The sequence below is a fragment of the Leptopilina heterotoma genome, unplaced genomic scaffold, assembly GCF_015476425.1.
Source record: "Leptopilina heterotoma isolate Lh14 unplaced genomic scaffold, ASM1547642v1 Lhet_90, whole genome shotgun sequence".
NCBI lineage: Eukaryota > Metazoa > Arthropoda > Insecta > Hymenoptera > Figitidae > Leptopilina > Leptopilina heterotoma.
In genome coordinates, this window is record NW_025111194.1 from 1,193,263 (window position 1) to 1,207,507 (window position 14,245).

Here is a 14,245-nt window from a genome sequence, read left to right on the forward strand (position 1 = left end):
ATATTAGGTACCTATATGTTTAACAACAATTTATTCCTAACTCATATTAAAATTTTTTTTACTTCTTTATTATACATATATACTTTCTTATTTATTTAAATTTTTTTTTGCTTTTGAAACATTCAAAACCCATTGGTTTTGATTTTTGAATTTTCCAATTTATATAAACATACACAAAGCGTCGTTCTCACGAAATGTGTATATCTACTATAATTATTATACTTATAAACCACCTGTGAGTCTGCCTCGTCTTTTATAAAGTTCTTGCTATATTCACGATTCATATTTTTTACTCTTACCCTATTCCCTCATTTTTTTTATTGTAAATTATTAATTTAACGTAAATTTGTTTCGTCTCGGGCGAAATAAAAAATATAGACACAATTCAAATCTTTTGGTATTTATAAAAACAATATTGACTAGTTTTTAGTTTATAAATTAAATAGAAATATTTTACATTTCCTTATCATTTTTACTATTTATAATTAATTTATTTACTTTTATAGTGAAATTTATTGTTTTGAAAACTGTTCAAAAACTATTGAAAAAATTCAAGACTTTTAATCTAAACTTTAATATCGAACTTTTTTAAATGTTTTTACTATTTATAATCTAAAATTGATTTACTTTTAGTGAAATCTATTGCAAATTTTAATACTGATTTGCAATATTGTATACTGCTTTAAAAGTTTCTAAAAATTCTCCTAAATATCCGGTGTCAAGAGATTTTATTGTCTCTTTTCCAATGTTATGGAAGTTTCCAATATAATTATTCATCATTAAATATTAATATCATTTTATAGTAACTTCTTCTTTTTTCTTTTTTTCCCGAACACGATGTCCACTTACCTGAAACAAAACATTAAAGAATTAGAAAAAAAATAATAGTGCAAAAAAATGTTAGGTTATGTCTACAAAAGCTTGAGACAAATAATTTATCCCAATTAACAATTATTACAGTTTTTCTTCTTGCAATTTTCTTTATGAAATTAAAAATGAAAGATTAGAAACGCATTTTAGTCACGATTTATTTGTGTAAAAAGAAATTACCGAATGTATTGATTCTGTTTTTGACAAAAGTGAAAAAATTTCCAGCTCCTTCTAAACAAACTGACATAAAAACTAAAATTGACTAAAAGGCAGTAAACCAATGCAACGTAACGTAAGGAACAGTGGAAACTCCTAACAACCGGCAACTGGTCTTTCACGAGAGTACAGAGAATCTTCCATTTAAAAATCAATAAATTTTTTCTTTCTTTTTAAACAACCACGAGAATAATTAACACATAATATTCAACAATTATTTTTATTTAAATAATAAAGAATAACAAAAATATATTATAATACAAGAAAGAGAAGTGGATTTTTCTAATGACGCGCATGCGTTTCAAATATGCGCGCAAAGCATGCAAATTGGTCGTATCATTTCTCATTGTAGGATCAGTATACAAATTGCCCCGAGTTTATATGTGTATAATTAACAATAGAAGTTTCGTTTTACAATAAGAATTTGTGATTAACGACTCATAAAAAATATAATTGCCTTTAATTTGTGAAATGTTCCCTGACGTAACTTCAAAGTCACGTAGAACAAGAATTAAAGTATGACTTAACCTAAATTTTTCGTCCTTAAAAGCCAGTTGGAAAAATAATTTCATCCTACAATCGTGTTCGTCAGTTAAAAATTCAACTTAATATTTCATAAAAATAAAAATTTGCATTCAGTTAAAAGTACTTTGTGATAATTTTAATGTTAAAAGTGACATATTGTAAGGAACCTAACCTAACATATTTGTGGAATTTGATCTTCAAGTCTTCATATTTAACTAATTTATCATTAGCGTATGTCAAAATCAATTGAAATTGACTTCAAGTTTAATAAATTTTAATAAACATAATTGATCAATGAATGACACGTGCTTTACAATTGAACATTTGTCGCTTTTTTATTACGTCAGCGTTCATTTGTAATATAATTGTGCAGGAAAATGATAAGATTAAGGAAAAAAGTCAATTAACCCCTATCAGACAATTATAATCGAAAGGTAAATAGAATTGCAAAAAATTCTTATATTTGTGATAAAAATAAACCTGTTTTTTTTTTCTTTCCAGGTGTGAAAATGTTGACTCAAAAATTGAGTAATCGACGAATTTTTGTTGATATTTTGGCATTACTATTTGGACTTGGAGCTTGGATTGGAATTAATGGAATTTATGTGCAATTGCCATTGTTGGTAAATAATGCACCTGAAGGATGGTCTCTTCCGGCTTACATGGTGATGTTGGTGCAAATTGCCAATTTGGGACCAATTCTTTACACCTTGTACATTAAGTGAGTATTATTTAAATATTATTTTAATTTATTAATTATTTCACTTTTTTCATCATTAAGATTTATTACCTTATTTGTAAAGAATATTAATATTTCTTTTTAAAACAGTTCATTTCTAGATCAACTTTCACGTAAATGAAATATCAAATTACCGCACAGTAACCTTGTTTCTTATTTGTAATCTCGTAATTCAAGTCTATTTTTAATTTTAAGGAGGAAAACGCACAAATGAAATTTGACGACAAAATTGATAGCTTTAATGATGGAGATTTTTTCCAAAAGAGAATACTAACAGTGATTCTTTTCCACATTTTATAAAATGGGATGAATTTGATATTTTACATGTTGAACCAAATCTTAACAAAACGATTATTATCAGAAATGTTTTTCATAAAAAAAGAAGGAGAAAATAGTTTAAATAAAATGACTGACTTGGATAATTTTGATAAATCGTACGAAATGGACTGACTTATAATTTTAGATCCAGATACTAAATATATAAAAACGTACATTATACTTTTGATCTTAATTTCCAACTTTTCTTAAAAAAGTAGCCCTACCCTCATGATTTAAAATAAAAATCCTTCGGATAGAAGTTAAATTTCGGAAAAGTAGAAGATGTTATGGCTAAATAGATAAATATTATAAAGAATAAAAACGTTTCGCAGATATTCGTCATGCATTGGAGATCAGACGATAATCTACTGTCTCCTGGGATCCGCGGTGGTATCAACCTACGCCCTCTCATCCCTCTACGACAAAACATCGGGGATCTTTGGCGAGGAACACTCCACATTCCTCCTGGGACTGATGTTCATCACTGCCGTTGTCGGTTGCACAAGTTCAGTCCTCTTCATGCCCTACATGCGAAACTACCGCGAAATATACCTAATATCATACCTCGTAGGTGAGGGTTTAAGTGGTTTTATCCCCAGTATCGTTGCCCTCATCCAGGGTGTCGGTGGTAACCCCAAGTGCGTCAACGTCACCAAATGGAATTCCACTCTTGAATTCGAGACCCATTATCCCGAACCACGTTTCACGACGAAAACATTCTTTCTATTTCTAGCAACCTGTTTGCTTTTATGTTTCGCCGCTTTTCTAGGACTCAATAAATTACGCATCGCGAAAGGTGAACGAGTACGTCCTCTAGATTGTACCGAAAATCTACCAACCGATATGAATGCACCGCCGAGCTATAAAACAAATACCCTGTGGACAATGTCTAGGAGAACTTACAAAAATCTTCTGATAATGATGGGACTCGTTTGTTTTCTAGGCAACGGAATGTTACCAAGTATTCAGTCATTCTCATGCTTACCGTATGGAAATATCGCTTATCATTTAACAGTGACCCTATCCTCAATGGCTGGTCCCCTGGCAATGTGCTCGGGTTTCGTCATCAAAAATCCCCAGATTAAGAATCTTCAAGTACTGACCCTACTGACACTGTTGTTATCAATCTTCGTCTTCTTTCTCGCACTAAAATCGCCAAACCCACCGTTACAATATTCGTGGCTCGGTGAAATGATTGTCGTCATTGCTTGGGTCGGAGTTTGCGGACTGATCGGTTTTATTAAAATGGGCATCACAACTTTATTCCGTCCGGATCCGGGTAAGGGCCTCTATTACACCGGGGTCGCCACTCAAGTTGGCTCTCTCATTGGAGCTTTAATTACCTTTAGTCTAGTCAATTATGTTCGACTCTTTGAAACGTACTCTCCATGTTCCTTACTTGAGAACCAGTGATTTTTTTCCATCTCACTCTATCATTTTTATAGTTTATCATTATACTTTATAATTTTTTAGAATATTATGTTTCAAATTTCGGGAAATTTTTTACATATGACCCACCGGAAAGTAAAACCACTTTTCGGTGGCTTATATTGCTTCCTCATAGAGGAAGGATTGCATATTTTAAAAATCTATTGCAATCTTCTGTTTGGATTGAATACTTTGAATCTTCCTGAAAAATTTTTCCTGGCTACGAATTGTCAGGGAAAACAACTTCGAAGGTTAAAATTTTTTGTTGCCTTTGACTTAATATCGAATGTTATTTTCCACTTTTTCCGGTGATATAGTTTATAGTGACGTATTGTGAAAAAACGGCGTATACTTAAGATTGAACCAAAATTATGATTTTAGGCCTCCTCCAAATAATTTTTTATTAACTGTACTATTTTTTATTATTACTACTATTATCATTATTATTATTATTTTTTGTAGTCGGAAGTGGAAAATCTGCAAAAGTTCAAACGCCTGGATTAAATCCAAGATTTTGTGAGGATAACCGCTCTTGTTCTGGTCGACCCTCTAAAAACCACTTCCGTCTTACTCTAGACTATTTTTCAATCCACGGAACTATTTATTACTAGTACTATTTTTATTATTATTATTAATATTATTATTTTTAGTTTTTACTATTATTATTGTTATTATTATAATTATTATTTATATTTTTACTATTACAGGGTGGTCACAAGTTTCAGTTTATTAGTTTCCCTGACAATTTACTGACATTAAAATTATTTTCCCTAACAAAATTGTTTTTACAGGAAAATGTGAAAGTTTTCGGAAAATGAGTAAAATTTATAAAGTTTAATAATTTGTAAAAATTACAATTTTATTAACCCTTCCTGAATTCAATTATTTTCTACAATTTTTCTGTCAAAAATTTGTTTTCCTTGACATTTTCCAATCTTTACCAACTTTACTGACATGTGGCCACCCTGTTATTATTAAATTATTTTTAGATCTGAATGCTTATCGATCTGACGAATAATTAAGAAAACAAAAAGATTAATATTAGTCGACATTTTTCAAAATTAATGCCGTACAGAAAATTTTATACAAAATTTTTTTTAATTTTATTTAAAAAATGCCGAGTTGTTTAAAAAGAAACCTATTCGCGATTAGTTGATCATATTCAGAGCAAAATTAATATATTTCCGTATACCTATAAAGAATTGTATAATCTAGGTCATTAGAGAAAGTTACGAAAAGTCGTATTCCGAAAGAAAAGAAGAAACAAAAATTTAACTTTAGTTAATTCGTGAAAAATTTCTTCCTAACTGACTACTATGATAATAATAAATTGATAAAATTTTTAAGCTCGTGCGCACAAAAGATGCGCGCCTTACAATATAGAAATCGTGTCACTTATTGAAATCTTGTTTTGAAGTTGAAACCTCCTCAATGTGAGTGATCCCCAAAATAATTGTCATTTTCGATTTTTTTTTTCAATTTCGCTTCTTTGTATTCTGTTTTAATGAAATTTCGAGAAAGAAAAAAGAAGGCCAAGAAAAGAATAAGGAAAAATGAAGATTATTGAAGAGAATTAAAGAAAGAGTGCGGAGAAAGGAAACAAGACAAAGAAAGTAAGGAAAAGTAAAAAAAAAATAAGAAAAGTAAAGAAAGGTGAAGAAATAAAGAAAAGTGAGGAAAGTACAGAAAAGTGAAGAAAGTACAGAAAAGAAAAGAAAGTACAGAAAATAAAAGAAAGTACAGAAAATAAAAAAGGAAGGAAAAAGTAGAGAAAATTAAAGAAAACTAAAGAAGGAAAAGAGGAAAAAAGCGAGAAAAAAATGGTCAACATACAACTACAAGAAAGATTCTTCACAAACTCCTTAATAGTTCACATCCTAATCACAACATTCGGCATATCAGCATGGCTCGGAATAAATGCAATATTCGTGGAACTTCCAATTTTAGTGAACACCACCAAAGAATGGAATTTACCAATGTACATCGTCATAATGGTACAAGTGGCAAACATAGGTCCACTATCATACATCTTGGCACGTAAATTTGGTTTTAAATTCCACGAATCACGCTGGATATTCAGTATGCTAATGTTTGGTGCAATTATAATGTTGTTATTGGCATTTTTCTACGAAAAAACACTAACCTACAACAATAAGGAATATAATTTTGTTCTCCTTCTAGTGACATTTCTCACAGCTCTTATCAATTGTTCAAGTTCACTCTTATTTATGCCCTATTTACGTTATTTTCGGGAAATTTATCTCGTCTCCTATTTCATTGGCGAGGGTCTCAGTGGAATATTGCCGAGTATTATTGCCCTAATTCAAGGTAGTGGAAGTTCGGATTGTGACAATAGTTCTGCATCATCTGCACGTTTTACTTCGAAGTATTATTTTATCGCAACTTTTCTCCTGTTGGTACTGTCACTGGTGGCTTTTTTTCTTCTTGAAAAGTTGTCACTAGTTAAGAACGAGAGGATTTTAGAAGAGGAAATAAAGAATGAGGATTGTAGAAGGAAAAGCTGGTCGAAAAGTTGTGAACCTGGAGAAGATGGTGAAAACAGTACAAATAGTGAAGGTAAAAAAGAATTGGAGTCAAACGAACAGAATCATATTGAGTCACTATCGAGTGAAAGGGAAACCGACAATAGAACAAAATTGCAACTATCTTTTAAAATTTATTTATATTTCCTCCTCGGCGTGATGTGTTTGTTGGGTAACGGATTTTTGCCCGGTATACAATCTTATTCATCGCTACCATATGGTAATCAAACTTATCATTTGACCGCGACACTTTCTCAACTGGCGAACCCAACCGCTTGTTTTCTCGTTATGTTATTTTCAACAACCTCCTCGTCAAGTTCGAGGGTAATTAATTCCTTGTCAGCAATTGTATTTGTCATTTGCGGTTACGTAATGTATCTTGCTTTCGAATCTCCAGAACCGCCTCTACAACATTCTGTGATTGGTAAAGTTTTAGTTATTTCCTCGTGGATTTTATTGATAGGACTTATCTCTTATGTGAAGCTCGCTATCACGACAATATTTCGCCACGAGTCGCAGAGCGAGAATCTCTTTCGAATTGGCATTGTCATGCAATTTGGATCGGCGTGCGGTGCTCTCGTTTCATTTCTTTTAATTACTTTCACTCGTCTTTTAAATTCCTACGACTCGTGTGCTGATAAAGTTTAATTTTTTTTTAATTCCTTTCATTCACTGTTTTTTTAAGGATATCAAATTGAGACAAAAAACGAATTAAAATGTTTCTTTCACAGTTTTTTAAATAAACTAACTATTTTTCGATATGAGCAAAATTTAAAAAAAATGAAAATACAGATAGATCGGTACATATAAAGAGGAGTTTAAAATCTATATGAGTTGAGATTAAAAATTGAAGATAGTATCGAAAAATAAAGTGCAAATATAGGGAAAACTTAAAAAAAAATACAATAAAAAGTGACAACATATAATAGTAATGAAAGAAAAAAAGATAATTGCGCGCAATAAAAATAAAGTGTGACTACACAGAAATTCTTATCTTAATAGTATTCCTAATCTTTTCTTAATTATTTTCACGAAAGATTAGAAGTTTTTTAATATAAGTGTTAGAATTTATTTTAAATACCCCGAATAGAAAAATAATATTGACAATAATAATAATTATAAAAATAATAATAATAATAATAATAATAATCCCACGTGAAACGATTCCACAAAAACGGCTCCACAGAAATTCCGTTCGTAATTTCTATACGGAATTCGAAAATAATATAAATAATAATAATAAAAATAATAATAATAATAATAATAATAATAATAATAATAATAATAATAATAATAATAATAATAATGATTGTAATAATAATGATAACGATCATGATAATAATAATAGTAATAACAAAAAAATATTGTAATCTTACATATATCGATATACAGTAAACGAAAAGAAATAAAAACATAAAAGGATCATGATTTACACCCAGAGAAATTGTATATTTGTCTCAGAACCAACTAGACTTTTTATTTGTTTCAAATAAATTTTATTTGGTCTAAATGAAATTTTATTTGGCTCAAATATATGTTTTATTTATGCCGAATAAAATTTTTATTTAAAACAAATAAAAAGTCTAGTTGGTTCTGAGACAAATATACATTTATTTAACTCAAATAAAATATATTTGGTTTAAATAATATTTTTCTCTGGGTGTAAAAAAAAAAAAATATGTTAAAATTAAAACACTGATATTAGCAATTATAAAAAAAATTATCAATCATATTTTTGTAATGACAAAGCAAAATGAAGTGTATGGACTAATATTTTACTGCCATAGTTACATTTGTACATAAACTTATAACGGAGATAAAGACATTTTTGTATGTCCACTAAAATATTCATAATAATTATCAAAATTCAACTTTTACTAAAAAAAATTTTTTCTCATATTTACTTACTTAAAAAAATTTTCATTTTTTTGATGTAAATATATTACTTCCACTTTTTTTCATTTGAATTTGAATTTTTGTTTTCAAAGAAAAAGAGAATTTTATAAAAAAACGAGAAAAAATTTTCCATTTACTTAATTTTTTGAACGCAATTTTTCTGTGTGATTACCACATAATATTTTAAGGGAAAAATTGTAATTTTCAATTTAGAGATGAATTTTATTATATAAATAAATATAGGAATAATAGGTAAAATTATTTATAGAAAAAAAGGGGACAGAAAAAGTAGTGAATTAGTAGGATTTAATTTTTATGCGATAAAATAAAGTCCCCTTAAATAGATTTGCAATTTGTAGAAGAGAAAAATATTTTATACTTGTTAAGCGAAAATATCAGGGATGTAGAAATTATATTACTATATATGAATTAAATATTGTTATTGTGATTATAAAGTTTTATAAATAAAGTATTTTGATCAAATTGAAATGTTTCTTATTTTTTAATTTAACAAATTCGACTAATTTTGAATTTAATTAATTTGAATAATTTTGAAACTTATAAATTCGAATAATTTTGAATATAATTAATTCGAATAATTTTGAAAATTATTAATTTGAATAATTTTGAATATAATCAATTCGAATAATTTTGAAAATAATTAATTTGAATAATTTTGAATTTAATTAATTCGAATAATATTCAAATTATTATTCCAAAATAATTTCACCTTAATTTTTTTATGCACTTAGACTTGTATGACTTAATCTTTGAGACAACAATATTCCTACTAGCAGAATCAACCAGGAAACTTAAGTACATTGTCAAATTTTACTTAAATAATCTCATAATTATGCAAAAAATGTAGTTTTTTGCAATTTAAAGTTGAAATATTCGCGCCCTTTTTGCATAGAATTTAAAACGTTCCAATTGGATGATAATAATTCGCGCGGCAAACTGACAACCAATCATTGTTTTTTATTAAATAAAACAAACAAAAAAATGGTTTTTTTACACTTTTTAACACTTTCTCAAAGTTTTTAACATTTATACTTATTAATCTTTTCGAAATGTAAAGATAATTATATAATCGAGAACAATTTGCATATTTATAAGGAAACATTTATAAAAAAAAATTTGTTTGCAATTATTTTAAGTGAATTCAGTTTCAATTCTTAAGTACGAAGTTTAAAATTTAGCTTTTTAAATTTATAACATAAGTAATTAATTAATGAATAAATGTAAATAAATAAAAATTATTATTATACATAAAGAAAAATATAAAAAAATTAAATTCTATAAATATAAATAAATGAATGTAAATATATATTAATTAATTAGTTAAGATTTAGTAATAAATAAATATATTATATTTATTTATTACTAGTTCATAACCAATATATTATTTTATATTTTATAAAATTATTTTATGACATTAATTAATTAAATCATGTCAATTCATATTTTATAAATTTATAATTAATAATAATTGTGTATTATAATTTCCAACGCTTATAAAATATTAAAATGACGCAAAAAATGACATTTAATGATATCTAAGTGTAAGAAATGATAAAAATTTCGTCAAAAACCCCTGAGGCTGTTATAAGAAATGATTATGAGAATAAATTTTAATTGCAACGATGATGAAAAGTTATGTTCTCAATAAAATGTAATTTATTAAAATGGGTAATAAAAGAAAAGAAAAAGGTTAGGAAGAAAAGTTGTGCGCACGCACCTTTCATTGAACAAGAGCAACACTACGTGAGGCATGTAAAAACATCAGTTCAGATGGTTTTATTGTAAACAATGAAAATCTAAAAGAGAAAGAAAAAAATAATATTTACATTATGTTTCTATATTATATTATATTAAAAAAAATAAAGTGTTAATTACTCAATATTATAAAAGACAACAATATTAAATAGATGAAAAACGGAAAAAAATCAACGAGACGAAAATATATTTCGTTACAATAATAATAATGTCCGACGAAGAAAAAGTAAATGTTTCACATGAAGACGAGGAGAATTGTCAGGATGAAGGGACATTTTCTCTTTCTCTTTTGGATTTACCAGTCGAAGTAAGTAAATTGATTTTTTAATTTTACCACAGAAAATTAAAAAATTTTTATTCTATTTCAATTATTTCTCTCCCTATTGTTTTTATTATGATATAATAATCTAAATATACTTTTTTTTTGAAACGTTTAAAACCTTTTATAAATGAATCGAGGTTAGTAGGCCTTGTTTAAAAATAGAATATCCTTTTATGGTACTGAAAGAAATTTTTTGTAATTATCTTCTTTGTTGTCTCTTATATTCTTTGATTAAAAGTAGATTTGATTAAAACATTTAAAATATTTTTAAGATTTTAAATAATTTTTTCTTTTAATTTTACTTATTTAAAAAAAAATCTAGAACTTTTGTAAATTTTTTTGATTTTTAAAAAATTAATAAAAAATTTACGGTCCTATTTATAATAGAAAATATTTTTTAATTTTAAAAATTCATTCATTCATAAAGTAAATAGAAGTTCGAGTTGTGTATATTTCTGTTTGACATTTATCAGCTGATCGGTCGCCATTTTTAAATACCACATGTATCTTTAGTCTGTTTTTTCAAATATTTAATAAGATTAGGTATGGACTGAACAATATTTGGTTTTAACAGAAGTATTTCGATATACAAAAATACTAATACTTTTTTTTTGTAGATAAAAGGTTTTTTTAAGGTAAAGGTATTTTATTTTTTCTATCTTTATAGGTTTTCCTTCATATCTGCTCGTTCTTGGATGCAAAAACTTTGGTCCACGGCTTAGGTTTAGTGTGCAAGCAATTTCATGAAATTTTAAATGATGATTCTTTGTGGAAGGTTAGAATTAATCAAATTTGGCCAAATGTCAGGTATCCAACTCTTCCACAAGGTGAGATCTTATGATTTATTCTTAAGGTATTGTAGATAAATTTTTTTAACTATGATTTTTTTAACTATGATTTTTTTTAACTATGTTTGTATAGACGAGGAAGATGAACTATTTTGGAAATTATCGTGTGTCGCTATCGAAAGGCAGACATCACTTTGGCATGATGAGGATTCGATGGAGAAATTGACATTGAGCAATGTGCATTACAGCATGGTTGATGGAGTTCTTCTAATGCATGTAAGTTTAAGTTATTATTTATGTGTAAAAACACATTATATTAATAAATTTCTAAAAAGAAAGCCTCAAAACTTTGAGATTTGATCCAAATAACGGAGGATTTAATTGACCTTTGAATCTTATCAAGAAAACTTATGCTTCTATAAGCAGTGTTAAAGAGTGCTTTAGAATTTAAAAATACGAATCAATTTTCAGAATGGACAACTGTGTATTTCGGGTGCAAGAGATCGAACATTGGTCTTGTGGCGTTTACCAAACGATGAGGACAAATGTGCAAAATCAATGTCAGTTGATTTGGCGCACAATGGATGGATTTGGGACTTGACATCGATAGGTGATACGATTTACAGTTGCAGTTGGGACAAGACAATAAAAGCTTGGGCCTTGTCCGATGCTGGTCTCACCCATTTAACAACCTATGAACTGTAAATATTTGTTCTCAAATTTTTAAACTCTAAGGCCTAATTCCACCAATTCCGATTAAAAGTTAATCAATGATTTAAACCCTAAGGACCAGTTTCACCAACAACGATTAAAAGTTAATCAATGATTAAATCCTCACTCAACCAATCATCAGAGCCATTAAACTAGCTTTAATCATTGATTAACTTTTAATACTGAAGTTGGTGGAATTAGCCCTAAAACTCTTTAGAGATAATTTTTGTTTTTGGAACCATGTCCTGAACTTCAATAGTGGTCCAATTAATCATGTAATTAATTTGTAAGTAATTGATTAGATTTTTTAATTTCTTCCTTGAATTCAGCAGTGTATCAAGAGATCTTGGTAATAATTTTCATGTCAACTAAAATTTCAGCATCTTTCAATTTCTTACTATCCAGAATACATTCCTCTAAAAACACTCCTCTTTTAATCAACAAAGCGGAATTATAGTAAAATTTATGTTTTATTCCTTTTTTGCTTTTTGTTAACAGTAACAGTTTTTTTATTACAGCTATTAACAAAGAAATAAAAATAGTTTTTGAACCCTTTATTTTAAAGATCACTCCCTGGTGCTTTATTGTCAATCACATCGTGTCCGGAACTATCGCTATTTGCAACAGGATCATTCTGCAAATCTGTCGTTTTATTTGACTCGCGAACTGATTCGAAACCAGTGGGTATTTATCAAGCACATCAAAGGGCTGTCATTGGTCTGGCAATGAATTCCAATTACATTATTTCTGCCAGTGAGGATAAGACTGTTGTTATTTACGATCACCGCACACAACGATTTTTAAATAAATTCGCAGTAAGAATACAACTCTTCAACATTTTTTTCTTTTATAAAATAATGATTCTATCACTCGGTCGTCTTTAATTATCTTCATATTTTAGAATTTTGTTCTTTTCTTTTAAAATTAATATTTAGAACAAGTTAGCTTTTACTAAAACAATATTAATGAAAAGCAACTTCTAAATAGTAGGTAAATTAATAAAAGAAATAATTTTTTACTTTCGACAGATTTCCGACGATTCATTTCCGATGAGTTTGTGTATGCGAGACGATGTCGTTTACGTGGGCGATAAGGGAGGAAAATTACATATTTTAGATCCGAAAAAAAATTACGAATGTGTAAAAACATACGATACGGCACACGATAAGGGAATAACCGGAGTTTATTGTGCCGATGGTTGTTTAATTACGAGTTCAATGGATAAGACTGTGAGGATTTTAAGTCCAACCGATCCGCCGCAAATTATCACGACATTAAATTGCGGTTACGGTGAAATTGCGGGTGTAAGTATTATTTTTATCCTCTTTTATCAAATTTAAAAAAATTTAAATTTATATCTTTAACTTCAAAAAATTTGCGTTTCAACAGAAAAATTTTTTATTCAAAAAATAATTTAAAAACTCATATTAATCTTGACATTTATTAACGAAAAGTTTAAGTTAATCTTGACTTTTATTGAACGAAAACTAATGTTTTGAAAATAAAAGTTAATTTTAACTTTAATTAACGAAAACTATGAATTTTTAAATTATTTAATAGCAACTTTTATTTTAAAATATCAAATTTTCCACTCAGATTGATTACTTAAACGAGGTTCTTGCGGTTTCCGGTATCGAGGCAGTTGAAATCTGGAGACCGAAACGAAATACCGAAAGTACATTGTGATATTTTTATTTTGTATTAATTTTAAACTAACATTTTCATCAGAAAACGTATAATAATAATAATTTATATACTTTTTATCAAATGTATTAGATTTTAAGTTGCCCATAAGACTAATATATTTAATAAAGATTTTAATAAAAATTTTAATTTCACATTTCTTATTTTCAATTCAATATTTCAATTCTTACATTCTTATCCTTATTTATCAAATTTTCTTCTTTATTTATAATTTTAAAAGTTATTCTTAACTTCAAATTAGATTCTGATTTCAAACTAAAATAATTTAAAATAAAATAATTATTCCTCCGATATTTGAATATTTATAATGTGAAATGTTTAAATTTTCATATTTTTCGGGGGGGGGGGGGGGAGAGGAATTTATTTTTGTATCAAGTTAATTTTATTTTTGTATTATTTTCCAATTCTT

The 14,245-nt window shown here is 27.7% G+C and overlaps 3 protein-coding genes across 3 annotated transcripts; all 3 read left to right on the top strand.

The window, feature by feature from the left end:
* Nucleotides 1-1,412: 1,412 nt before the first annotated feature.
* LOC122511900 (solute carrier family 52, riboflavin transporter, member 3-A-like) lies at nt 1,413-4,822 on the top strand. The gene is made up of 3 exons (XM_043627468.1): nt 1,413-2,045; nt 2,113-2,332; nt 3,001-4,822. Exons 2-3 carry the CDS (start codon nt 2,121-2,123, stop codon nt 4,079-4,081), a joined length of 1,293 nt encoding a protein of 430 aa, XP_043483403.1. The 5' UTR covers nt 1,413-2,045; nt 2,113-2,120; the 3' UTR covers nt 4,082-4,822.
* Nucleotides 4,823-4,892: 70 nt separating this feature from the next.
* On the top strand, nt 4,893-7,846 carry LOC122511899 (solute carrier family 52, riboflavin transporter, member 3-B-like). Its single transcript, XM_043627467.1, has one exon. It carries the CDS (start codon nt 5,917-5,919, stop codon nt 7,285-7,287), a length of 1,371 nt encoding a protein of 456 aa, XP_043483402.1. The 5' UTR covers nt 4,893-5,916; the 3' UTR covers nt 7,288-7,846.
* A 2,448-nt stretch (nt 7,847-10,294) lies between these two features.
* LOC122511901 (F-box/WD repeat-containing protein 9-like) lies at nt 10,295-13,965 on the top strand. Its single transcript, XM_043627469.1, has 7 exons — nt 10,295-10,618; nt 11,301-11,460; nt 11,555-11,697; nt 11,893-12,122; nt 12,698-12,947; nt 13,161-13,436; nt 13,729-13,965. Exons 1-7 carry the CDS (start codon nt 10,520-10,522, stop codon nt 13,816-13,818), a joined length of 1,248 nt encoding a protein of 415 aa, XP_043483404.1. The 5' UTR covers nt 10,295-10,519; the 3' UTR covers nt 13,819-13,965.
* Nucleotides 13,966-14,245: the final 280 nt, after the last annotated feature.